The 27,109-nt window shown below is 37.4% G+C and overlaps 2 protein-coding genes across 2 annotated transcripts in view; both read right to left on the bottom strand.

Annotated features, from left to right (window-relative positions):
* Positions 1–26,928, bottom strand: part of LOC129779495 (mucin-2) — a 50,530-nt gene extending 23,602 nt beyond the window's left edge. The window contains exons 1-2 of the mRNA XM_055786987.1: positions 25,732–26,928; positions 9,368–9,563 (exon numbers count right to left, since the gene is read on the bottom strand). Coding sequence (XP_055642962.1) covers positions 9,368–9,491 — 124 coding nt within the window. The 5' untranslated portion in view covers positions 9,492–9,563; positions 25,732–26,928. The remainder of the gene's footprint in view (positions 1–9,367; positions 9,564–25,731) is intronic.
* LOC129773632 (uncharacterized) lies at positions 11,671–12,470 on the bottom strand. Its single transcript, XM_055777271.1, has 2 exons — positions 12,254–12,470; positions 11,671–12,170 (listed from the first exon to the last, which is right to left on the bottom strand). Exons 1-2 carry the CDS (start codon positions 12,468–12,470, stop codon positions 11,671–11,673), a joined length of 717 nt encoding a protein of 238 aa, XP_055633246.1.
* Positions 26,929–27,109: the final 181 nt, after the last annotated feature.

The following is a 27,109-nucleotide window of genomic DNA, read 5'->3' as shown; positions in this document are numbered from 1 at the left end:
GACGAGATGGCTTCTGTGTTCTGTATAGACGAAATGGTGCGTCAGAAACTCACCAATGTAGTATAAGATAATTACCATTATCGAACACAATTGAGAGGCTCAGAATGAAACGGGTGTAACAGGGGTGACAATGCGCATTTCGAAACGAGTGGCTTTTGTTCGTTTCGATCACTTTTGCCATTATGAATCTCGAAGCGAGCTCGAAACGAGCGAAATGAATAAGGCAGTAGTAGAGTTTCGAGCAAAGTTTAACATTACGTAACATTGTGTTCGAGCATTTTTTAACTCGAAACGAGAACAAATGTCTCGACAAGAAATGGTTGATCGTCGTATGGGAAAATGTTAGTGAAACGTTGACTTTAATACTAAACCCTACATCAACGAAAATTTCAATTGCATTTCCTTTGGTTTTGACGTCCATTTGTACAAGTATGTGAGTATAAATACAATACTTTTATTTCAGCACTATGGAATCACAAATAAATAAAATAAGCATCACATTTGCAGTACATTTGTTCATTTTCCGTAGGCCTTAGAATGAATATATGAGTACCGGCTATCTTGAATTTGTCGAAGAAATGTTGCTTTGTTTCATTAAACGATGTTATATCCAATTCGATCCATTTTTCGCATAAGCTTCAAAACGGCCGCTAATTTCAAAGCTGCAGGAGTAGCAGTGCTTCTGAAAGTTGTTTGGAACACGGTTGTATCCAAAATATTTTTAAATGCTTCTGGACTAAGTCTGATATACTGCCGAAACCTTGAACAAAAGAATTATTATTACCATTTATATCGAAAACGTATATAAGACAAATTCACTCATTTTCACCTAGCGAAAGAGAGTCACTTTTATCCCTTAACCCCCGCCTCTGTAGAATAAGCGTGCTCTCTTCTTCACTATCACTGTCGTAAAAAAACATTCCGCGATCCTTTCTTTTTATTCACAATACTAATATAATATTAAATTAAATTTGTTTTTCGGCATTAATATTTGCAATAGCCGTGAGGTTTGCTTTGTTTACAAACCCAAAAATTTGACATTTCTCTTCGAGACAAATTTTGCTCGAAATCTAGTACACTGAAAATATTAACTCGAAAAAGATACATAATACTAAAATCAATTCGATTCGAGTTTGAATTATCTCGAATCAAAGTTACTCGTTTCAAAATGCGCAATGTCACCCCAGGTTTGATCGATTTCTCTTCATAAATTTCAACACAACTGCAAAATCGTTCCAATTTGAGTTCGCTATAGAATCCTGTTCTTATCTGTCTTCCCCATTGTCAAATACAGCTGGGAATATCTTTGCAGCTAAGTTATGATCAAAGATCACATTTCAAGTCATTTTAACACAACCGCTACTATATACAATTTCACACTTACACTTGTGCTATAAGTTTAAGAAAGATATGAGAAAGATTCTTATTGGAATGGAAATAAAAAAATGGCTGGGTTATATCTATGATATAACCGCAAGGTTGACGTGGGACTACCTTAGCTTAGGAATTATTTGTTTGTATTGATTTAATTTTTGATTGAATGAAACAATTTCGGAATTTAATTGAATTCAATATATTTGCTTTGTGAGTAAAAAGATTGTATAATGCCATGTGAGGTCAATTCATGCATTTGGATAGATTATGTTCTTCGTTATAAGTAGAATTAATGATGCGTTAAGTTACATTTGGTTTTGAAGTCTGTGTTAGACAAACACATTTCAACCGGAATAAAAATGCCCCCGAATTGCATGTTTTTGCAATGCCAATTTCCCCACGCTCCTTGGATTTAAAGTCTGTGTTAGAGAAACACATTTCAGTCGGAAGAAAAATACACTCGACCTGCATGAATTTGCAATGCCAATTTCCCCAGACACCTTGGTTCTGAAGTTTGTGTTAGGGAAACACATTTCAGTCGGAACAAAAATACTCCCGACTTTCATATATTTGCAGAATGGATTCCCCCAGGCACATTGATTTTGATGTCCGTGTTAGGGAAACACAGCTCGGTTGGAACAAAAATACCCTCTACTTGCATGTATATTTGCTAAGCGGATTCCCACAAGTACATTGATTTTGAAGTCTGTGTTCGGGTAACCGTAAATCGGGCCAATCAAAACAAGGCAGTTAGGGCGTTTAGATAACGCTTGACATTTCACAGTTATTCAATTGTTTATCTAATGAAAAATAACATTTTATTAATTGCGATAGAAGCGTAGAAATATTCCGTAGCCATTGATGCAAACGTCTTTCCGATCCAGTAAGAAATGTTCGAGTTATAAGCATTTGGAATCTTTCATTTTTTCCTGTATGTTCTGTGTTTAGGTTTTCATTTTACCCCCCATATAGTCCGGTTAGACGTAGTCCCACGTCAAAAAACAATTGCTTTGGTCTGCACTCGTTCATCGCTCCCAACTTATTCGCTAGTACGTATGCAATCAGCAAAGTCCACGCTAGTTACAATAAGCACAATCCATTTGTGCGCGTCGTTTGTTAAACTATCGACCACGAGGGTATTTGCATGCTGATTTTCCCCAGGCACCTTAAATTTGAAATCTCTGTTATGGAATACATGTCGGTGGAAACAAAAGCTTCCCCTATTTTCATGTATTTGCAATGTCAATTTCCTCCAGGCAGCTTTGTTTTGATGTCTCTGTTATGGAAAACATTTCGGTGGGAACAAGAGTCTCCCCTACTTTGATGTATTTGCAAAGCCGATTTCTCCGTATCTTCAGTTTCGACCGATTAGAACGAGTTATTTCCGTTTGGAGATTTTTGGATTGTTTGATAGTTAGTTTCTTAAAATATATTATCATATTCATTGTGATGAATTGTTATGGAATGCTCAGATCGATTGATGCAAATATCTCGTAAATCCACTAGGAAATAACTGACCAATAACTGTAAGTACATGAGCCGCCGCATGAGTCGTCAATTTCGACCAATCAGAAGTAGGTAATTCCATTAGGATAGGGGTGGAGATTTTCCAATTGTTCGATAGTTAGTTTAATGAAATATATTATTTTATTCAATGTAAAAAACTGTTATGTGCCGAATTCGATTGACGCAAAAATCTCATCAATCCATCATGAAATGACTGAGCGATAAGCGTTTCAAATTGGACAATTTTCACGATGTGCTCGATTTTCGATTTTCAATTTGAACCCCAATATGTTCCCGAAAGACGTAATCCTACGTGAAAAAATGTGTCGAAAGCGTTCGGATGAAGTAACAACCAATGGATTTAGGCATACTTCCTTACTGAATTTTGACTGCGAGATACTAGTTCAGATATTGAAGCGAAAATTAGAACAAATAAAACAATATTTTGAGGAGGCGATCTGGCGTAGTGGTAACATCCATGCCTCTCACGCTAAAGGTCACGAGTTTAATTCTCACTCCCGACATTCTTCCAAAAAAAAAAATGGAAGTAAAAGTGACGAACCAGCCAATTGAGTTGAAAATCACTATAATACAGATAAAAAAAACAACATTTTGAATGCCTAAAATGCTCCAATTTAAAGAAATACATTTTCAATGCGATTAATTCCATAGAATTCCATAGAAATTCAAAATATTATATAAAGTAAGAAGACTTATCGCTTAGGAGGCGATCTGGCGTAGTGGTAACATCTATACCTCTCACGCTAAAGGTCACGATCAGTGTTACCACAAGTACAGATTTATCTGGAATGGTACAGCTTTTGTACGGTACAGAGTTCAGATTTTCGTCAAAAAGTACAGATTAGTACATATTTTTTCCATTTGTTTAATTTCTTACATTTGAACAAAACAACATTAAGGTACATGACAACTTTTACGCCGCACTATCGCTTGGTGCTGCTGATCTTAAAAGAATTTGCAATGCAATGATTGATCAGTTTCATAAGGACAAAATTCCTTACTAGGATCGTTTGGAAGGATTCGCGTCGGACGGTGCGACGTATTTTTTGCACCAGATCAATAGATTGGATCGTTTGTTGCAGACGGCAAAACCTGAATTCACGATGCTACACGAAGAGCTGAAAGCTTTTCATTTGATCATTCTTACTAATTTCTGCGAGGAATCTTACATTGTTTCAATGTTCAATGCTATTAAATATGAAAATCATTTGAAAAGCGACAATAATTTTTGGTTGGAATAGCAGCAGAAGAAATTATCAAAACAATGGACAGAGAAAGGCAGATCATGTCAAAGGATATTTGTCGCAGTTTTTTTCGTGGAGTTGATCAAACAACTGAGAAAAAGATTCAATTTTGATGATTCGACGCTCAAGTATACGGGAATGATAAATCCCAGAAACATTTCCAATTTGACTAGCATTAACGTTGTATGACTAAGCGTTTCCAGGATTCTACTATGGGAATGTACTAGATGTGGAGAATAAACCCTTTGCGGTCGTTTGTTTTCTCTCTGCCACCACAGCAAGGAATCGTACTAAATACTTTATTCAACGATGTAATAGCTTACATTTCTCATAAAAGAATTTTAATGTTTACTGAATTTGTATGCAAAGTTTCTATGAACAGTAGGTAACGGTACTCGGTATACAAAACAAAAATTTAACGTGAAAAGATAAGCGGATTCCTTAATCCGACCGCAAAGGGTTAATTCTGTTGCCTAAAGATAAAATTAATTCGTAAGGTAACCACAATTTCAGAAAACGACCATGTGCAGGGTTGGTGGACAAAAATTGGATGCCTAAAAAGAATTGACGGTTTGCTCGCCTTTTTGGCGCTTCGATGCCTTGTTTGTGACGTTCTCACTATGTCTCACTCCTCGGCAACTGTCAAGCGATTTTTGTCTGAATATAATCAGAACAAAAATTAGCTTTGAAATCGGCTCAGCAACGATACGATGAACGCTATTTTGAGATCAAGGGATTTGGTCAAACATCGTTATGACAGCACGAAAATTTTAAAAAATTATAGCAATCTGGATTAAAAAAAAATATGTATAAGCATCATCAAATACACGAATGATATTTGAATGATAAATAAATGATCTGAAAACATTTGTACCAATCTGTACAAAAATCTGTACTCTGTACCGTACAGAATCTGTACCAAAAATAACGAAAAAATCTGTACCATTCCAGATAAATATGTACGTGTGGTAACGTTTGATTTGATTTGTGGTGAAAACAATTTCAAGATTGTCAATCTTGAATGAAAATACTTGAATGAAGAATACGAAAATGACGTTCTTTGCTTATTTGACTTAGTAGTACATACTCTTACTCGACTAGTATTAATTTTTTTTCATTATATCCACAAAAGTTTCATCAATGAAAAATCATCATAGAAAATCCTTAACGAAAAAAAAATATTCCTTACAAAAACTTGTTACTCTATTGAGTGATATTCATACTATACAGAATATGTAATCATAGTACATTATTTTTATGTAAAAATGTGTTTATTACTTCCTAAAATATAATGTTTGATTTGCTTCACGAACTTATGCCCAGTTTCGTATTCGCAAATAAAGAACCGAATATCAGGCTGCCGGATATCCGCCTATCCGGCCTCGAAGCTTGCAGGATATCCGTTATCCGGTATCCGGCCAAACTACTATCCATTTCATCACTACTTAATATACATCACCTGGCTGTAAAGTTATTACAACCTCCAACAAACAATGTTTCGGACAACGTGGCAGGAGGAAATGCTGTTTGTATCTATAATATTAGGCTGTCAAAAAAGTCCTGCGGTATTTCCACGAGGTGTCGTTGTAAGCGCGTAGTTCTAGTTGTATTCATTATATCGAGTCATACTATAGCTTGTTGGAAAGGTATTTTTGCGCGCTATAATATAGTCCTTGACAGTGTTTTGTTTGGTTAAGTCGTTCGTGAGTTATAGTGTCGCAAATATGGAGCAAAATAAAGAGAAAATCCGACATATTTTACAGTACTACTATGACAAAGGCAAAAATGCATCTCAAGCTGCCAATAAAATTTGTGCAGTTTATGGACCCGATACAGTTTCCATTTCCACCGCACAACGATGGTTTCAACGTTCTCGTTCTGGTGTAGAGGTCGTCGAAGATGCGCCACGCTCCGGAAGGCCTGTCGTCGAAAATTGCGACAAAATCGCTGAATTAGCCGAGAAAGACCGGCATAGTAGCAGCCGTAGCATCGGCCAAGAGCTGGGGATAAGTCATCAAACCGTTATTAACCATTTGAAGAAGCTTGGATTCACAAAGAAGCTCGATGTATGGGTGCCACACACGTTGACGCAAAAAAACATCTTTGACCGTATCGACGCATGTGAATCGCTGCTGAATCGCAACAAAATCGACCCGTTTATGAAGCGGATGGTGACTGGCGATGAAAAGTGGGTCACTTACGACAACGTGAAGCGCAAACGGTTGTGGTTGAAGCCCGCTGAAGCGGTTCAGACGGTAGCCAAGCCCTCATTAACGGCCAGGAAGGTTCTGCTGTGTGTTTGGTGGGATTGTCAAGGAATAATCTATTATGAGCTGCTTCCCTATGGCCAAACGCTCAATTCGGACCTGTACTGCCAACAACTGGACCGCTTGAAGTTAGCACTCATGAAGAAGAGGCCATCTTTGATAAACAGAGGCCGCATTGTCTTCCTTCAGGACAACGCCAGGCCACACACTTCTTTGGTGACGCGCCAGAAGCTCCGGGAGCTCGGATGGATGGCTTTTGAAACCACCGTATAGTTCGGACCTTGCACCAAGTGACTACCACCTGTTTTTGTCCATGGCGAACGAGCTAGGTAGTCAGAAGTTAGCCACAAAAGAGGCCTGTGAAAATTGGCTATCCGAGTTTTTTGCCAATAAGGAAGCGAGCTTCTATAACAGGGGTATTATGAAGTTGGCATCTCGTTGGGAACAAGTCATCGAACAAAACGGCGCATATTTGACTTAAAACAGATGATTGTAACTAATTTTATGAACAAATGAAAATTTAAAAAAAATACCGCAGGACTTTTTTGACAGCCTAATATATTTCTGTAGTCATAGATTTATTTGACTTGGGCTTATATTTACAGCCATTCCATGCCAAACCGATATAGTGGCTCTCAGGTTTTCGTGAAATGTGTTAGTATTGTTGTTTATCGCAAAACATTAGACTCGTTTTTTTTTCATTTTGACGTGGGACTACGTCTAACCGGAATATATGGAGGGTAAAATGAAAACCTAAACACAGAACATGCAAGAAAAAATGAAAGATTTCGAATGCTTATAGCTCGAACACTTCGTACTGGATAGGAGAGATGTTTGCATCACTTGATAGGGAATATTTCTACGCTTCTATCGCAACTAACAAAATGTTGTTTTTCATTAGATAAACAATTGAATAACTGTAAAATATTAGGCGTTATCTAAACGCCCTAACTGCATCGTTTTGATTGGCCCGATTTACGGTTTCCCTAACACAGCCATCAAAACCAAGCAGCCTAGGGGAAATCGGCATTGCAAATTCATACAAATCGGGGGTATTTTTGTTCCGATTGAAATGTGTTTCCCTAACACAGACTTCAAAACCGAGGTTTCTGGGGAAATCGGCTCTGCAAATAAATGCAAACTGCGAGTACTTTTGTCCTCGCTTGCCTTTGTGCAGAGTGGAATATGTCTGTCCTAACATGATCTTCTAAACTTAGGAACCTGGGAAAATCGTGCAGACACTAGAAGCGAATGAACTTCCCAGTTTCAAGCAAATTCGAGATTCGAGAAGTATTGTACACTTTTGGGATGTAAACTTCAGAGGGAAATGTAAAATAAAATAATCGTTTGATAATTTTTTTTTGTCTTTATTGGAAAGATTTTCAGCCTTAGGCTGGTTCATCAAACGTTTGATAATTCTTCCGTACATATATTTTGTTCTAGTCATCATACCAAACGTAAAAGGTCCGTCATTAAATTTACTTGTAACGAAGAACAATCAATCACAATAAATGAATTGACTTTACACGGCATTTGTTCATTTTTTTCACTCACAGAGCAAATATATTGAACTCAATTGAATTTGGAAACTGTTTCATTCAATCAAGAATTTAATCAATACAAACGAATGATTGCTAAGCTAAGGTAGTTCCACGTGAACCTTGCGGTTATATCATAGATATAACCCACTATTTTTTTTTCAGTAGGGTGACCATTTCCATTTTAGGGTAGTCCTAAAAATCAACTTTTTCCTCTTTTTTCCAAAAATGACTTTTTTCAAAAATTCATAACTTTTGAACTACTAGACCGATTCAGATGATCAACATATCAAATTAAAGCCAATTACCTGGTATTTTTTTGAAAAAATACTATCCTGCTCTCGTTATCATTGATTGTATTTGTTTTTTATTGTTTTCATAGTCTCGGGACGAAAGGCGCTATGTTTTTTATATTTTTCTGAAAAGCTGAGGATTTTTCACATAACATAAGTCGAAACAAGAGATGCGTTTTTTTTCGTTTTTGAATTCTCACTCCCGACATTCTTCCAAAAATGGAGGTAAAAGTGACGAACCAGCCGAAATGTGTTGAAAGTCACTATAATGAAGAAAAAAAATCGGTCTAGTAGTTTTCTTCTTCTGCATAATTGAATAAACAGGAGAAAAGGGTAGTGATGGCTTTAGTGGAATTTTTGTGTACATTTTTGAACCGGATTCAATCACGCTATCTCATCTAACCCGTTTAAAGGATACAAGTTCATACAAAAACAGTTTTTTAGGGTTTCCAGGGGTTCAAAGGAGAAAACAATTTTACAGATTTTGATCAATGAAAAAACTCAATTCTAATGCAATTGCTACATGCAATCACAGTCTTTTGTTAAGATCCCGTCCGTGCCCCTAGGCTCAGACCCGTCAACTTTTTTTTCGTAACAGACTCCTGTTTCGATCACATATACAAATTGCTCTGGCTTCAATTTATTTTCTCTGGAACACGTGTGCTTTGCCATAAGTGTCAAAAGTTCCACATTCTCACAAATTTCATGTTTTTTTATGCGATGTTGTTGTAAAATTTATTCAGTACCTTTACAGTGGTGCAGCTTGAGGCGATAATGGCCGCTTGTGTTCGCACGGATCACCCGATAAAGTAGATAATAAATACCCGATCACGCCCTATAAAAATGACATGTTTATAAGCAACCCAATTAGAGGCGACAGGCTTTACTGTGTCGATAAATAAATTTGATCTTCATATGTTGATTACCTCTCGGAGGAGTTTTTGCTCATCTCCAGCACAAATATCAGTAGTCATTTAAAGTGTGATCAGCTGTAATATTTATATAGTTGTCATGTTTAAACCTCAATAGACGGTCACCTATCTTATCGAGAACTGTTGTTATCGTCGGTAGCTTCAAGCAATTTGAGGCAACTTAAAAAAGTACCAAAACTCAACTTGCCTTACCTGGGGCTAAATTGACCGCGCCAGATCTGCCGGCACCGGGCGATCTCGGATGCGGTTCATTGCCGGCTGCGATGTGGATGAAAAATATCAGTATAAATATTAATTTGTAGCGCTGCACACTCATGGCGGAGCCGTTGGGTCTGTTGATGATATGGCGGCGGCGGCAGCGGCAGTGATGATGGTGCGGATGCTGCGGCTGTGGTGCGGGAAAAACAAAAAAAAGAACATACAGAATTAATGTAATTCGTTTGGGAGCGCGGGAAAGGGCGTGAAATGTTAACGGGTGCATATTAAGGCGGATTATAGCTTGTGGTTTACGCGAACATCGTGATGATGATCGTTCATCGAAGACGGTAATTGATATTTATTAAAGTTCCGAGAAGCTTTCAGCTCCTTCTGCTGGGGGAAATGGTACATTGGTACATTGCATCATGGCGGGAGTAAGTACCCGTGCGGATTCTGCTAATGAAGTTTACCTTTGAATCAGGAAATGGGTCAAGCAAACGTTGTCGCTTTGCCGACATAAATGATTGCTCAGTTGTGTGTTCGGCTAGCTTGCTCACAGCGGATGACACTAAACAACGCAGCGCATTGGGACAGCTTCCAAATGATGTATAGCTGTACCCGTTTATTGTTATGTGTAAACATTGCTCTCTAGGCGCCATAAACTTAGCATTTGAGAACTGAGCGAATGACGATGCAAGGTTTTGGTTATTTAGATTTCGGTACTAAACTGTTCAAATATTGAATTATGTATGAAGCGAAAGTAAAAAAAATATACATGAAATAGTCAGTTACAATAAAATCTTGCATGTTTTTACAATGGACATTAGAGCTATAGATCATGAAGACGACGAAAACTCTATCCTCAATATATGTGGAATTTGCAAGAAACGGGAAGCAAATAAATTATACCAATAATCAGCAATTCCATGAGAGAAAAATCTTCTGAAGAGAAATAGGTCTGATATTGTTTAAACCTTATTTTTTATTATGCCCTTATGGTACATAACTCAGAACAAGGGTGGTCTGAAAAATCGACTCTTTACCAATATGCTCATTCAACCGAGCTATTCTGTGTACCGTAAAAGCGGCTATCTTTGATAGCTTTTTTAATCATTATCTAAATGTACATCTCTTGAACGGGTTTTCCCCACTTTTTAAATTTTTAAAACAAGTACTGGATATTATAGAATGCATGTACAACAACAAAACCCATCCGTATTGTTTCAAGTTTGCTATTGATTTTGTTTTGTAATCAATGGTCAGTTTTCTGTTTTCGGGTAACTTTGATAATGCTGAAATAATAAAGGATAATATTAGAAAAAATCACTATTTTTATTACGATAGATTATATTGAGGTAAAGTTTCATAAAAGGGCTGTTCATAAACCATGTGGACATATTTTTCGTGGGTGATCCCATATTTTTCGTTTGGTCATCCACATTCCACGTGGTTAGAAAACTTTGAATTCCTATCCCTCTTGTCGACAGTCTTCTAGTTATATCATAAAACACTTTTTATGAATTGTGGACATTTGCAAACTCCTCTTTCCCACTTGACTGGCCACGTGGAATGTGGTCCTTTACGTAAAGTATGAACAGTCCCAAATATATATAAAAAAATTATTTTGTGATTTTAGGTTTTCTCCACTTTTTGACAGACATTTGCCAATTTCCTTCTCTCTCATAAACCGAAAATTTGTATAGAAGTAGGCAGGCTTTTCCTAAGGAGACGTCTACATTCCACGTGGGCAGTTCAGGATGAGGTGGAAATGGTTCAAGTAAAACACCAAATATAAAGAAACGAGCATTGCTCTAATTTTTATTCAACAAATTAAAAACAAAAAGAAGTTTACAAAAAGCCAATTCAACGTTTATTTTAAAAGAGTATTTCTTGAAGAATTTATGGTAGGTATAGTAATTAAATCAAACATATTCAGGTTTTGCGTGATCCTGTTAATTTGTCACGATACTTCTTGATATCTTTGGCAGCCTGATTCGGCTATGAAACATTTATTTGATTTTCAATCCGTTCAAGGTTGCAGAGAGACGGTTCCTTATTCCTTCCTGTTCGTTAGATCTTTCAACGGACGACGGTTACGAGTTGCAAGCTTCGGCACTTTGCTGGTAGATTTGGTCTTTGCTTTGCCTTTAGCATTCGGGTGACGCACTTAATTAGCATGGGCATAATCTTCGACTTCGGGCGCAGTTTCAACTTTCAGTTTTTTGACCACCAACTGCTGAACTTGCTCTCCGCTGATACGGGAACCTGGCTGAACATCAATCCGAACCGCTCTTCTTTCAGCATAATCCTAGCTGTTCTGAGAAGGATGAGTTAGCTGCAGTTTCTCCAGTATTAGACTCATCTCCGCTGCTAGGAAGAATCTTGAGGACTGCATTTTTGTTCAATGGATGAATTCCAGATGCTTTAAACCCAGCTTTCATATTATTTGCGCTGTTTGCCTGAATTTTCTCCAAAGCCTTCTTCAAAAGTCGAGGAAAGATGTGTTTAGGAACACACTCTTTGTTCTTTTTCTTCCAGTCGCTCAATGTATCTCTCCATGCCTTTTTCAACGGTCCAGAATAGACTACATCAAGGGGCTGGCATAGGTGTGTAGAGTTAGGCGGCAGCAGAACGAAGCTGATGTTGTTGGCAATGCAGCTTTGTAGAACCCGGAAGCTCAGGTGTGAAGCAACATTGTCGCCGATGATGATACGTTTTTTGTCGTTGTGAAGTCCCTTGAAGTATGGTAGTGCTACCGTGAAGAACCAGTCCTCGAACACAACAGAGTCGAACCAGCCTAGAAATGAATTAAAATTAGAAAAAAGGAATTTCTACCAATTCTACACATATTAAGAGATTTTGTGCGGTTGTATCTACAACCTTTTGGTCCTCCCTCGGTCCACGTTGGATACAGGTGGAGAGCTGCATAAACAACGTATGGTGGCAGCACTTTTCCATTGCCTGCTCCCGCAAACATCACAGAAAATGAACATTTGGAATGGTCCATAACCCTGTCGACGTGTTTTTGTCCTCTTTGCACTACGACTTTTGTCGATCCCGGATCATCGCTAAAGTTGGTTTCGTCGTAATTTATCATGTTTTCTGACGGAACATCATCCACGGTTGTCGCCAGATTGTCAAAGTATTTATTGATCGTTCGTGGATCAACTTTGGCACGACTTCGTTGATGTTCTGGGACAAGCGCGATACTAAGTTGTGCCGTTTTAGGAATGAGTTAACCCTATCTTTTCTGGGAGAATTGTTCTTCAGTTTGGTGTTCATCTTGTTGTGATCGAGGAATTGCTTGACGAGCTTCTTAATGCAATCCGCAGTCAGAGGGAGTCCCCAGATTCCGGCCACACGAACGGTATCAGCAAAATCCTTTTCTTGTGCATCGGTTAGAACGTTAGGGGAACCTGGTTTATTGTCATGTAGTCCGTGCGCCTTATGGTACAACGTACCGTATGGTATGCCGAAGCTCCATGAAGCCGCATATATAGATGCTCCTTTTTTCTGCACGGGTGTGTAGTCTGTATAGGTTCTTTTCTCATTCTCTCGCGACATTTTAGACGGTTTAGACGGCACTACAGTTATCAGAAAACAAATAATAACTTTGTTAAAAAATCACGAATATGCACCGCAGGAGGAACTCGTTGGTTTGTTTACAAACAATGCGTGGGTATGGTAGTTTGCTCATTCTGTCGAAGGTAGTCTGAATCTTATCAGTGGAGCAACCTGAATGAACAAACCATGATCCGATTTTTGAAATATTGGATGTTTCTTAGAAAAATGCAAATTTAATGCACATATTGACATTTATATGAATGAATATTTGAGAAAATATTGAGAGCAGTATACCAACATTAAAAAATCTATATTGAATTATAGCTCCCTGGGTTAGTTATATGAGAAATATTTGATTGTTTTAATGGCTTTTAAGATAGCTCAAAAATCAGTAAAAATGTTTATTTACTTTCTTGATAAATAAACGACGCAAACAGCACAAAATCATAGCTGTATACATAGAATATCACCTCATTTATGAAATGGTAACATATGTGCTATAGTAAATATAACGAGAATAATGTGATAGGTAGTTATTTGCAGGTCATCATGCGCTATCAATGTTACCCGCACTATCAAAGTTAGCCGCTTTTACGGTAGCTAAAAATTCAAAACAACAAATAAAAAATAAGTGGATATTCAGTTATGAATCATAGTGTATAGTTAGGCTGACCAAACGTACTGTTTTCAACGGGACAGTACCGTTTTTTAAACCATTTTTGATTGTCCCGTCTTTTTACCAATCTGTACCGTATTTGAATATAAATATATATATATATATATATATATATATATATATATATATATATATATTTTTATCATTACTATCAATATTTTTCATTCGAATGAATTTATTGAATTTAATTTGGATTTAACCTTTGCTCAGAGTGTTCGCAGGGAAGGAGTTTGTCTGTTAATCGAAGTGTTTTTGGGACTTCAACGGTGAACATTATGCAAAATTGTTTGAGCATAGTAACGCCCTATTCCTTTTCCTCGAACTTTCTATCGAAAGGATTCTCAGCATTTTTGATCGATTACCTTTCCAGGTCTCCAGGGTCCAGGGTCTCAAATTACGGTTACTTTTCACCCCAGATCGTTAGTGTCCTTTCAAATATAACTTGACCTTTTTCAGACAATGTTGCAGAAATTGCTATTAAGTTGGATTATTTTATTAGAATCCTTCGACATGAAAGGGAAGAAATGTTTTTAACTAATAAGGTGCAAAATTTCTTAAAACTATTTCAAAGCAGCATTAGTAAAGTACATCCAGAAATGTTTGATTGTTTGGTATTTTTACGGTATTTGGTATTGCTATAAATAGTCGACGGTGACAGATGATTTTTGCGGAATCGTGAAGTGTCGACATCTGTCAACCAAATATTGTTTACAAGTTATTGAGTTTTGTACAACTAGTTCAATTTTTACTGCGTGAAAATGCCGAGTTTCGTTGCAAATAAGTACCACTTGCGGGAAGATAGATTTTCTGTTTCAGTTGGAAGAAAAGTGCAAAAAAAGTTTAAAAGAGATAATTTTGGTGTTAAAATCAAAAAGTGTCCGGATCCGTTTATCCGTTTAAAACGAGCTATTGCATAAAACGTCAAGATTATGCAACCAGACACGAGTCGATAATATTCCATCATTACAACGCTCGGCCACATGTTACTGTTCATGTTAAAAACTGTTTGGAAAATAGTGGGTGGGAAATTCTGGTTCACCCGCTTCATAGCCCAGACCTTGCCCTTTCCGACTACCATTTGTTTCAATGGATGCATAACGCATTGAGTGGAATACGCTTTACGTCAGAACACGGTATAGAAAGTAGAAGGGTCTGAACCTAGGGGCACGGACGGAAGTTTGACGTAGGACTATGATTGTTCAGAACAGATATTTTTTCAAATGTAATTCTTTTTATTGTTCAGAAATCTGTTAGTTTTTGAAACGTCAAATAGTAGCCCTGAAAATTATATGTTCGTTATATGTATTCATAAATTTCAAACGGGTTGTAACGAACAAAAAAGAAAATTAGCTTCTGGCAGGAAGTTCTACTGTCTAACTGTAAAAGATTAATGAATATCAGAGTGACGCATAACAGGGTGGAATGGTAGATGAAGTATATGTGTATCGATAAAAAAAAATATCGTGATTGCTAACATTCAATATGAAGGTAAATGAATTCACCTTAAAACATGAATTAATTCATTATATAAGTTCGCGCTAATGTAAACGGTTGATGCGATTTCTATAACTCTCGTCATATTTTTTCACATGAATATATATCTCTAGTCTAAACTCACCGTAAGATGTTCGTCACCCGGTCATATACAGAAGACATTCGCTAACTGGACAATCTTCAACTGAACTCATCTATAACAGGACGTACGTTAACTGGGCTGCAAAGCAGTTATGTATCAACAATAGATGCCATCTTCAATTTGAAGTATTGCCTTTGCTGTTTTGCAGTCCAGTTAGCGAGTAAAATTCGATAATTGTATTGATTTTCCGGTCCAATCAACGAACGATCACTGTAAGGGTGGTACTTTCCTCGTTGCTTTGATGAAATATTGCTGATTACTCTGATTACTTCAACATGTTACACGAATTATTGCACACATTTTTGTGTGGGATCCATGGGAACGAAGTAGAAAGAAAGAATGCATAATACATGATTTATCTTCGCATCCGCTCGCAAAACACAAATCTTTTATTTGGTCAATTGCTCACTTGTTTTGTTATTTCCACTGTTGATGTCTCAGGCGATAAACATGCTGGATAAATTTGTCGTCTATTGGTATATATTATAACATATATTGTAAGAACGATTCTGCGTATTATGCATTTAAAACTCTTAATAAACGTTACATTTTTCGTAGAGTGACCCCCCCATATAGAAATCAAAGACGTAAAAAATTGGCTGGTTCTTGGATTCAGAACATGAACGCTTCTTCCGCAATTCCGCCTGCGAATGACAGATCTCTATAGTAGAATATACCAAAAAGAACCTTATATTAGTGAGAACCAGAGCGGAGGGTCCAAAGGCCCTAAGAAGGGTGATTCAGAACATGAACGCTTCTTCCGCAATTCCGCCTGCGAATGACGGATCTCTATAGTAGAATGTACCAAAAAGAACCATATATTAGTGAGAACCAGAGCAGAGGGTCCAAAGGCCCTAAGAAGGGTGATTGAAATGGATGTTATCCATGAAAATGGATAAAAAATGGATAAACCCCTTAGTCAGAAACTCCCTCTGTTGAAAGATATATCGTCTATTCGAGGATATTGAAGTTTCTCGGCGACCTTCTCGGGTTACCATATACTATTTTCGAAATCTCGTTTCACCGAATAGTTGAGAGTTCGCATTTTCAGAATCACATCACTCGCCATAGTGAATCTTTAGTCTTCCCACCCATTTTCACTAACAATTTGTCCTTTTATGATAATCGCAAGTGATCCACGCATAGAGGCGACCCTTCTGATCGTAAATATCATACTAACATTCCATCCCTTCCCCTGGTGACTTTAAAGACGTGGCCAGCGTCGTTATTGACTATTTGAAGCTCGAATCACCTAAACTTGCATAATGAGAATGATTTGCGAATCCCAAGGGTCATTCAGTGTGTTCGTTGCGCAAATTCGCTGGTTCAGGTCAATCGCGGAGAGCAATTAGGAAAAATTTTAATTCATTTTATTATTCAAATTATTATGTTTTTCATGCAAAAAATGGAACGATTTAAGTTGTACACCCTAGATTATGATATAAAAGTTTTCATGGCTTATGTGTCCCGTTTTTATTCCTGAACTATTTGGTCAGCCTATAGTCATTAAAAAAAAGTATAGTCATAAAAAATCGGAAGGTCGATGACACTTTTTCCCATAATTCACGTCCATTGTCAAGCGCATCACTTGATGTGGCGTTTGAACCAGAGGATAGTTTATCAATCAAACACCACCAATGCCAATTAAATTTGAACCCCGCGTTAGGTACCACCGGGACAGGAAATCGCACGCCAAATGTTCGCATCGCTCGAAGCCCCCTGCAAGCGTCTGGAGCGAAAGTTGTTAAATCATTTAACTGACCACACCGAATTATCCGTACAGTGTAGCAGCGCGTCAAGCGTCGCAAGGAACTTTTTCCCCCCAATGTGCAGCAAAGGTAACATGCGCAAAAAACGCCTCAACCATCAACCATCAGACAGTGTCCAAATTTCCGCCACCAAGTCTGGCTGATCTAAGCAAAAGATCTTGTTGCAGCGTGATTTCCCATTCGGCTCCAACGCTAGCTTCGCATCTCGCGAAACGATTCGGGCTCTCGTAGGATGGGAGAGGGACAGCAGGGCTGGCGACGCATTAACTTGATTTATGATCGTGCAAACATCATCGCCAAGCGTCACAACAAAAGCGTTTTAGCATGAGTCTCCTCTCCCGGGCTCCCTCCTAGTCGAATGCTCCGATGATCCATAGGTCCGCTATAAATGTTTATGGACGGTTGGATGTTACTGGGGACCACGCATGATTAGCGAAATACGGCGAGGCACGAGTGTACCAAAAAAAAAAAGAAGATAAGAAGATAATTTGCTCTAGGCAGGACCACAGCTAGGCGTGTCGCTGTTGGTTTGAATCGACCGGTAAATTTGGATAAGTATGTTTTATGTGTGTGCGCATTAAATGTGTTTCGGTTGACACTATGTCGGTATGACACTAAGATAACATCTGCTAATCGCTACCAATAGAACTCCGGAACTGATTATTGTAAAATCTGTTAATTTTTGACGTAGAACTACGTCTTTCAGGAAGGGTGCCAAATCAGAAAACAGGTCACGTTTTCATGAAATAAAGTTAACCTTAATAACTATTTTCACTGTGAACGAATTCTCATGACTTGCATACCAATCGAATCGGAAATTCTATAAGATTTGTTTGATATGCTGTACATTACAATTCGCTAATCTCTAAACGGTTTAAATTCATAAAAACTGGAAAAATTTCCCTTTTTCCATACATTTGTTCTGCCGATTTGTGTGTTAATCCTACCCATATTTCGAATGCTTATAAATCGAACATTTCTTAATAGATCGGAAAGATGTGTGCATGAATTGATAGGACATATTTCTACGCGTCTATCACTATTAATAAAATGTTATTTTTCATGAGATAAACAGTTGAATAACTGTAAAATGTAAAGCGTTATCTGATTGATCTAACTGCGAAGTTTTGATTGACCCGATTTACAAAAACTTCAAAATTAATGTGCTTGGGGGAATCCTCTTTTCAAATATACATGCAAGTAGGGGGTATTTTTGTTCTCACCGAGCTGTGTTTCCCTAACACGGACTACAAAATCAATGTACCTGGGAAATAGAAATAAAATATGTTGCATCGAGAGTAACAGATGCATACATTGTCCGTTCTGTGGTTTAAATTTTTAGTATCAATTACAATTCGACAATCAGTCAACTAGCAACCAGTTACCGGCGGCAGCGATGGTGTCCATTCGGCATTAAGATATTTTCGCCGAATGAAAAGTGGAGGAAGGAAGTGAGAAGGTCCCACGTCTCTCCGGTTATGTCCACGACATTACTCACCCGTATTTTTTGACGTAGAACTACGTCTTTCAGGAAGGGTGCCAAATCAGAAAACAGGTAACGTTTTTATGAAATAAAGTTAACATTAAAAACTATTTTCACTGTGAACGAATTCTCATGATTTGCATACCAATCGAATCGGAAATTCTCTAAGGTTTGTTTGATATGCAGTACATTACAATTCGCTAATCTTTAAACGGTTTAAATTCATAACAACTGGAAGAATTTGTCTTTTCCCATACATTTGTTCTGCCGAAATGTGTGCTAATCCTACCCGTATTTCGAATGCTTATAAATCAAACATTTCTTAATAGATCGGAAAGATGTTTGCATCAATTGATAGGAAATATTTCTACGCGTCTATCACAATTAATACAATGTTATTTTTCATGAGATGTACAATTGAATAACTGTAAATTGTCAAGCGTTATCTAAACGCCCTAACTGTCAAGCTTTGATTGGCCCGATTTACGGTTTCCCCAACACAGACTTCAAAATCGATGTACCTGTGGAAATCCTCTTTTCAAATATACATGCAAGTAGGGGGTATTTTTATTTCCACCGAGCTGTGTTTCCATAACACGGATTTCAAAATTAATGTCCCTGGGGGAATCCGCTTTGCAAATACATGCAAGCCGTGAGTATTTTTTGGTATTGAGTACTGTTGTACTCGCTTGTCGTTGTGCAGGCCGGAGTATGTTTCCTTAAAACGTACTTTTAAACTGAGAAGATCGAAAAATCGTCATTTCAGGCGAATGAACTTTCGCGATTCGAGAACTACGTAAACACAAGATGTGCAACATATTCAGAGGGAAATGTGAAATACAATGATCGTTTGACAATTCTTCCGTTCACATATTTTGGTAGTCCTATGCATCATATCAAACGTAAAAGGACGTCCATCAAATTTATTTGTAACGAAGAACACAATCTATTACAAAAATTTCGATGCATTCTAAAATAATATTCGAAGTGGTAAACCAGTGGATTACATAATAAAATTGCGTAGTTCTGAGTCGAAAATATGCGAACGTGTCCTAGATACAATCCCTTACATTTTTTGATATGAAGGGCCTGATTCTCGAATACACAGTACTTCTACCAAAACTCGACATTATAATATCAGATTATTTTCAGACACAATTCTCGTTCAAGATTTTTCAAACACTGGTAAATAACATTTTTCTCCATTACGTTACATGCCAAATTTGGTTTTATTTGCTTGATTAATTCTCGAGTAATGCAGAAATTTGTGTTTCATTTGTATGGGTATTGGTTTCATTTGCTTGATTAATTCTCGAATAATGCAGAAATTTGTGCTTCGTTTGTATGGCTTCCCCGAATTGTTCCCCTTTTTTCCAAAAATGACATTTTTCAAAAATTTATAACTTGTGAACTACTGAACCGATTTAGATGGTCGACATATCAAATTAAAGCTTATAAGCTAGTCATTCTACTGCTATGCTTGCGAATTTCTGGTTTTAGTTTTGTCATTATTGATTGTATTTGATATTTATAGTTTTCATGGTCTCGGGACCAAAGGCGCTATATTTTTTATATTTTTCTGGAAAGCTGAAGGTTTTTCACATAACATATCTCGAAATCAGTGAGGCGTTTTCTTTTCGTTTTTGAGTTTGGATTTTTCAAAGTTACCCGATGGTTAAAAAAATCATTTTTCCCTTTTTTCCCGAAAATGGCTTTTTTTTTCAAATTTATTACTTTTGAACCACTGGACCGATTTAGATGGTCGATATATCAAATTAAAGCCTACTAGCTAGCCTTTCTTGAAAAAATAACACACTTGCCAATTAATTGGATTATAGTTACATACATCCAGTCTAGTCGAATAGAAATATTGAACGAAAACTGAAAACATGTTAACATTGAAAAATCATAACATAAAAACGAAAAATAACACCTCTCTGGTATTCGGATATATTATGTAAAAAAACCTCAGCTTTCAGGAACAAATATAAAAAAAATATGGCGCAATTGGTCCTGAAAGGATGTAAGCTATAGAAAACAAATATAATCAATAATTACGAAAACAAAATCTTTTTTATTCAAATGTAATATTTTTTCAAACAAGACCAGCTTATTGGCTTTAATTTGAATTGTCGATCATCTGAATCGGTCTAGTAGTTCAAAAGTTATGGGATTTTAAAAAAAGTCATTTTTGAAAAAAGAGGAAACAGTTGATTTTTCGGACAACCCTAAAATGGAAATGGTCACCCTACTGAAAAAATAAAAAAATACGGGTCTAATGTTTTGCGATAAAGAACAAAACTACCACTTTCCACGAAAATCTGAGAACCACTATATCGGTTTGGCATGGAATGGCTGTATATATATAGATTCTCCATTTGCCGATAATGGGCATTTATTAGTTGGAAGAATCAATTATCTTGGAATTATTTCGGAGATGATCCTGGATGGTTTCACTTTATTCTCCCCGAATATTCGACGAGAGCTTGACTTAAAAGGTTATACGTTGATAGAGATTTTATTAGATTCATGTTCAGATTGTTGTCCAATCAGTTCTTACCAAATTCGCGTTTTTATCGTGTAGGTTATCTACCAACAATGTTCCGGACAACGTGGCAACGTAGTAGAAAATTCTATTTTTATCCATAATGTATTTCTGTGGTTAACTTTTATTAAACTTACGTTTATATCTATGTAGATTTAAGCTACTTAGACTTGTGTTCAAAAATGCACTCATAAATGACTCCTTGTATATAATTGAATAATTAAATAAATAGAAGAAAAATGTGGTAGTGATATGTACTTTGTGCACATTTTGGAACATCGATATAAAAAAAACAAATAGTGTCGAGTTACTCGTGTCCAAGTTGGAATGTGGTTCCGTATTCTACCTCATTCTACCCGTTTAATGGATATAAGATAGTATAAGAAACTGCTTTTCCAGAACCTCCATTAGGTGTATCGAAGGAATAAAAATTTCAGACAGATTCCAGGCAGTCCTACATCAAGTTCCCGTCCATGCCCCTTGGTCCAGACCCATCAATTTTTTTAAATAAATAGAACATTACACATGAATTGAAAAAAGTACATTGAAAATAAAATTTAAGGCTTTCCCGAGAATTAAATTTAATCCTCATGGGTACAATCAACCCATAGTTTTCACTGGAAGAAAAGTTCAGCTGAAGTGAGACGAATTCTCGTGGAAATTCATGACGATTCTGCACCTTCGGATAGATTTTGTCGGAAATAGTTTGGACGATTTCAAAGTGGTGATTCTAGTGTTGAAGACGGAAAGCGGTCAACCAGGAAAAGTTCGAAGTCGAAGAACTAGAGAAACTACTCGATAAAATGGGGATGAAAAACAGACAACGAGACAACACTGAAAGCAAAAGTCCGCATGTAAAGCCCGACTAAACAAGATCACCAAAGCCGAAGCCAAATATCCTCGGTGCCAAAGTAATGCTCTGCATTCGGTGGTATCAAAAGGCTTCATGTTGCTGTTCGATCTAAAAACTATTTGAAAAATAGCGGATGGAAAATTCTGGTTCACCCGCCTCCTAGGAAACGCATTATAAAATTTTTAAATTATTCGAAGTATTGGCCATCGCTAGCCACGCCTTTTTCCAATTTCCAGAAAAATTAACGGATTCCGTCGCGAAAAAAGCGTTCATCTTTTGAAGCCAAAAGTGAATCCATCGAACTTTGGATACCCTGTTCTGAAATACTGAAATTCCACTCAAAGTGTTCTGCATCGATCGAAACGAATGGTAATTGAAGGGCCAAGGTCTTGGCTGAACGATTCTTTTGCGACGGAATCCGTAATTTTTTTCTGGCAATTGGAAAGAGTAGTGGCTAGTGATGGTCAATACTTTGAATAATTTAAAAATCATATAATGTGTTTCTCATGCAAAAAAAAATGGAACGAATCAAGTTACACACCTAATAGGATGGCGAGAAGTTGGACAATTACACTTGCCACGACTTAGCTAATCTGTCAGTCAGTCAGTCGTCTCGAGATAAGTTAATATGAAAGATTTAAAGATGACATGTCATGCTTCTGGTCATCAGTTACAAATCTACATGCCGACGAACAAAATTACACACTGATTTCAACAGGAACGCTCCACCCATCGACTACACAGACAGCACAACTCCGCCCAGTGCTATGATTACAGAATTCAACACCGCCGAATGTTACCCTTCCCACGTACTTGTTAAAGCCATGCCCTGTTCCCGATCCCATGGTCGATCTTATGTAATTGGAACCAAGTGTGTCTGAGTTCAAAGAGATTGTGCCGACCGAATTGCTTCCAGTTGAATCTATCCCAGCGATACGAGTCGCGTACTACGGATGTGCTACTCTATGATCAATCAATCTGTTCAGATTGAGATTCCATCGTGGAACATCATAACAGATTTTATTGGACATCTTTGCACTCACATTATACGTTGTTCTTCTTCTCGTTGTTGGAAAATAGCCTCTGTTTAAATCTGTTTAAATTCGTTGAAAATGTTACGTAACGTTAACATAATCTATGCACAAAGTCAAATTCGATTGAAAAATATTATTTATATTTATATTTTATTCAACATTCACACACGTATGACTTTGGATGCTGCGGGACAATATAAAAGATATAATCGGGGATGATCAAGTTGAGCCATATCTGGTTTTCATTGGGACTAGACAATTTTGTGTGAATTGCAACAAACCATGGCCTCTAACCAGCACGATACACGAAATTGCGGGTGATTCCAAGTGGTTGCAAAGTGCGATAGACATCACCATTAACCATGCCACATTTTTCGAGCCCAACTATCACAATACGGTTTTTGACGTGTCCCCACATGATTGTAAAGAACTGATACTACAAAGGGCCTGGCCGGGTAAGGGAGTAAAAAATGCCCCCAAACCAAATCACCAGCTTTATGGCAAATATTGTATAGGATATTAAATATTAGCTGTTTTTTAACCCCTATGTGGATTAACATAGGATCTATAGTGAAAAACTTACTTTTTCGTTTATTTTTACGCCATCCTAAAAAGCTTGAAAAAGCTTTGAAAAAAAAGTGCATCTCACTACGGTGTATCAAGAAAAATTATCAAAAAAAAAAAATCAAAATCAAAAATTGAAGCACTTGAAAAAACTGAGATTTAGGATTTAGGAGATTCAGTAATACTTTAATTCATATTTAACACGTTAGGCCCAGTGTCGGTCCCTGGGGGCCGACGTTGAGCTTTTCGGTAGAAAAGCGCTGACTGACTGGGACTGACAGTTACCAAATAATAAAATAAAAATATATATGATTTATTTCCAGATGTTTTACAAAATGTGACTACTTTCCTGTCGAATTTCTGAATTATATTTTTTAAATTTTACTATTTAAAAAAAATCGAAAAAAGTAGGAAAAAACGTTTTGTTTGCATATAAAATGCAAATAGACCGCAATAGCACTCATCGTTCGAAGCAACTCATCATCGACGGACGAAGTTTGCCGGGTCGGCTAAGAACCTCATAAAACTGTGATAAATCATAATAATTTACATTTACATTAAAACACATTGTTTAGAAAATAGTTATCTGAAGTTTACATAAAATTAAACAAATTTTGTTCATCTATCATAATCTCACAAGTTGTACATTAGGGTGCACATGAACGTATGGGAAAAATTCGACCTCAAAATTTCAAATAGCTACCCTATACAAAATTTTCACCACCTCGAAAAAATCACTCTATGCCAAATTTCAGCTCAATCGGACTCAAGGGAGAGTGGCGCAAAGCGGTCAAAGTTTCATCTCATGTCATCTTGAAATTTTGTTTTGTCAAAAATCGGTACTCTGGGACTTATTCTCGGAATACGAAACGAAAAGTATGGTTTTGGGTGCCAATAAAATAGTTATTTCGATTTTCCATTCGGAACTTGCTACGAAATGTTGATTTGCACGATAATATACCCTATGCAAAATATTAGCTCATTCGGACTTCATTTACTGGTGTCACAAACGTTAAAATTTGAGTTTTTTAAAAACCGAAAAATCACCGGAAATCGGGGGTTTTAAAAAAAATTGATGCCAAATGTCTTAAAATTGCACGAGACGTTGCGATTTACAGTTTTCTAAAAAAAATGTTTTTTCAAGAATCAATTTTTCAGGCGGAAAAACGACCAAGTGCCAAAAAACATTTTATTACAAAAAAAAATCGAGATAACTGTAAATCACGACAAGTAATGCAATTTTAAGACATTTGGCATCAAAAAAAAAGTTTGAAACCTCGATTTACGGTGATTTTTCGTTTAAAAAAAAATTTAAGGTTTGTGACACCAGTAAATGAAGTCCGAATGAGCTAATATTTTGCATAGGGTATATTATCGTGCAAATCAACATTTCGTAGCAAATTCCGAATGAAAATCGAGATAACTATATTATTATTTGTGGGGTTACTTTTTGAAATTCGAGATGACCATTTTCATTGGCACCCAATTGTACATATTCTGCATATAATCTCACAAAGTTATACATCACTGCTACTTCAAGTGAAAATAATTCCGACCGCAAAGGGTTAAAGCTGCCAACAAAGAATGCAAAGAATAATTCAAGATGTGTCGACAAAAGCAAATTTGACAGATTTTTTTTGACAGGATAGTTCTAACTTGTTTCCGAAAGACTATTGCAGAATGCATTAATTTTGAAAAAAAAAATTTTTTTTTTGTCGAAACGAAACAGAAATATACATATTCCCAGAGTTCTCGAGCGCCAATGCCCAATAAGCCATTTCCCAGCGATGATTGGTAGATTCGCGAACCGCTGAGTGGTGGTGCTAGAAAAACTTTCATTTTCTGCACAAACAGCTTCATCCGATGTGACCGGCACATATCCTGCGGGCATGTTGTTTCATTCATTTGTCCATTCATGACTATGTTTACTGCCGAAGGGTGCTCTTGTCCACGAAAATGTACACGCACGATTTGCCGATTTAAGACGTTTAGGCGGCACCCGCGAGAAATAACTGTTGCTTTTCGTTGTTTTAGCGGCACGATTTTGGCAGGTTTCTTTTTTTTGGGGGGGGCAACATTACTTATATGTTGGATTGTACTAAAATGGCGTGACAGTGGGTGAGGTACGACATTTCCTCACAGTCTGAATCAAAACGAGAACCACTTTTTTGTAGAATCGATATTACTTGGAATGATGTCAGACTAATTTCAGTTAACCAGAATATAATAATTACCTCTTCTGAACTTCTACAGCAATTGTGTGTCAGAGATCACTTCAAACAAGAAAAGCATCGATTATAACTGGAAATATAGATGAGCAACAAAACGGTATTTTCTATCGTTGTGTTTCTTGCTGTCACCAAAATCGTCACATCACATCAAAAGCCACAAACTTCCTTCCGATCGGGGTTGGTCCACTTAATTTCCTTTAAAGTTTTTTTTTTCACTCTCTGCGAATCAATGTTATAGATAATTTTATAAACTTGTTCCGATTTGGCAGGGTCCATGTATTTGCGTAAACGTTGAAAACCGAAGAAAACAAAAACACTTTGAACTTGACCGAAATCAATTTTTTTCGCTCTCTGTTAACGTGGTTCCAAATTAAATGAAACGTGTTTCACCCCTCTTCACTCGAGCATCGTCCTCGCTGTGGATGTGGATCCAGCCAGCGTTTTGATACTCTTTTGGTGTTCGCGCAAAACTCGCCCACCGAAGTATTCCTGGTGTTGTATTTATTCCTCGTTTTCTACAGGGCTCCGCGGTCGGGTAAATCTTTTTCGACACACCACTTTGCACACCAGTCGAATCCCGGAGGTATCAACAAATCGAGGAGGACCCCGCACACAGATCGCACACCGTTTTTGGTCACACACCGCATAAGCACACACACACACATACACACAGCACGTCTTTGCCGTGTCGTTCCGTACAACTCCTCCAACGCGAAATCTTGTCTTCCGACCCCACGGGCTTTTTCTTTCTTTCACGATTTTATGTTTTCATTCAACACACAACATATCAATCAAAAAGAAATTAATATATTAATAAGCTTCTTTTTCTTGGCCGCGATCGCGCGCGCTGCTCGGTCTTGTCTTGTGTGTGGCGAATGTGGCCTGGCCTTTCGGGGCCCTCTAAAACACTACACGTCTTGAACTTTTGGATTCTTGCTTTTCACGACTTCTCTCTTGTATTGTATGTTTTGATGGTGGTTTTCTGTTTGCTGTACTTCCACTTCTCACCACGACTTCGCGATAGGACTTCCGAAGGCCTGATGTTGAATCGATCGTCAATTACGAAGCTCTCGCACTATCCAAAACTTCGATGTGCTAATGTTTTCTACGCTTAAGACCCGCAACTGAAACCCACCAGAAGGTGACACGCGTGACTACTGCACTATCAGCAGCGCAGTAACGGTCCGCCGAAAAATTATGCTTGCGTTTTGTTATGCTGTCGCGAAACGACTGATCGGTTGATTTGGGAATGAATTAAATTTGAAGTTTTACCTCCGGACGATGGGAACTCGCGGGATCGACCGCGTGGTTTTCGTCCGCTCTGAGTGGATTGTGGTAGGGCACTCATTCTCTGTTGTTGATTATAACGAGCAGAGTGGAC

This window comes from Toxorhynchites rutilus, chromosome 3 (assembly GCF_029784135.1).
Source record: "Toxorhynchites rutilus septentrionalis strain SRP chromosome 3, ASM2978413v1, whole genome shotgun sequence".
NCBI lineage: Eukaryota > Metazoa > Arthropoda > Insecta > Diptera > Culicidae > Toxorhynchites > Toxorhynchites rutilus.
Note: the sequence above shows the minus strand (reverse complement) of the source record. Positions and strands in the feature narration are given on the sequence as shown.

Bases quoted from the DNA above. Each gene is read 5' to 3' on its own strand.
- LOC129773632 (XM_055777271.1), bottom strand. From the start codon at position 12,470: ATGATAAATTACGACGAAACCAACTTTAGCGATGATCCGGGATCGACA. The intron at 12,171-12,253 runs GTTGTAGATACA...ATTCATTTCTAG, and splicing joins GACCGAGGGAGGACCAAAAG to GCTGGTTCGACTCTGTTGTG.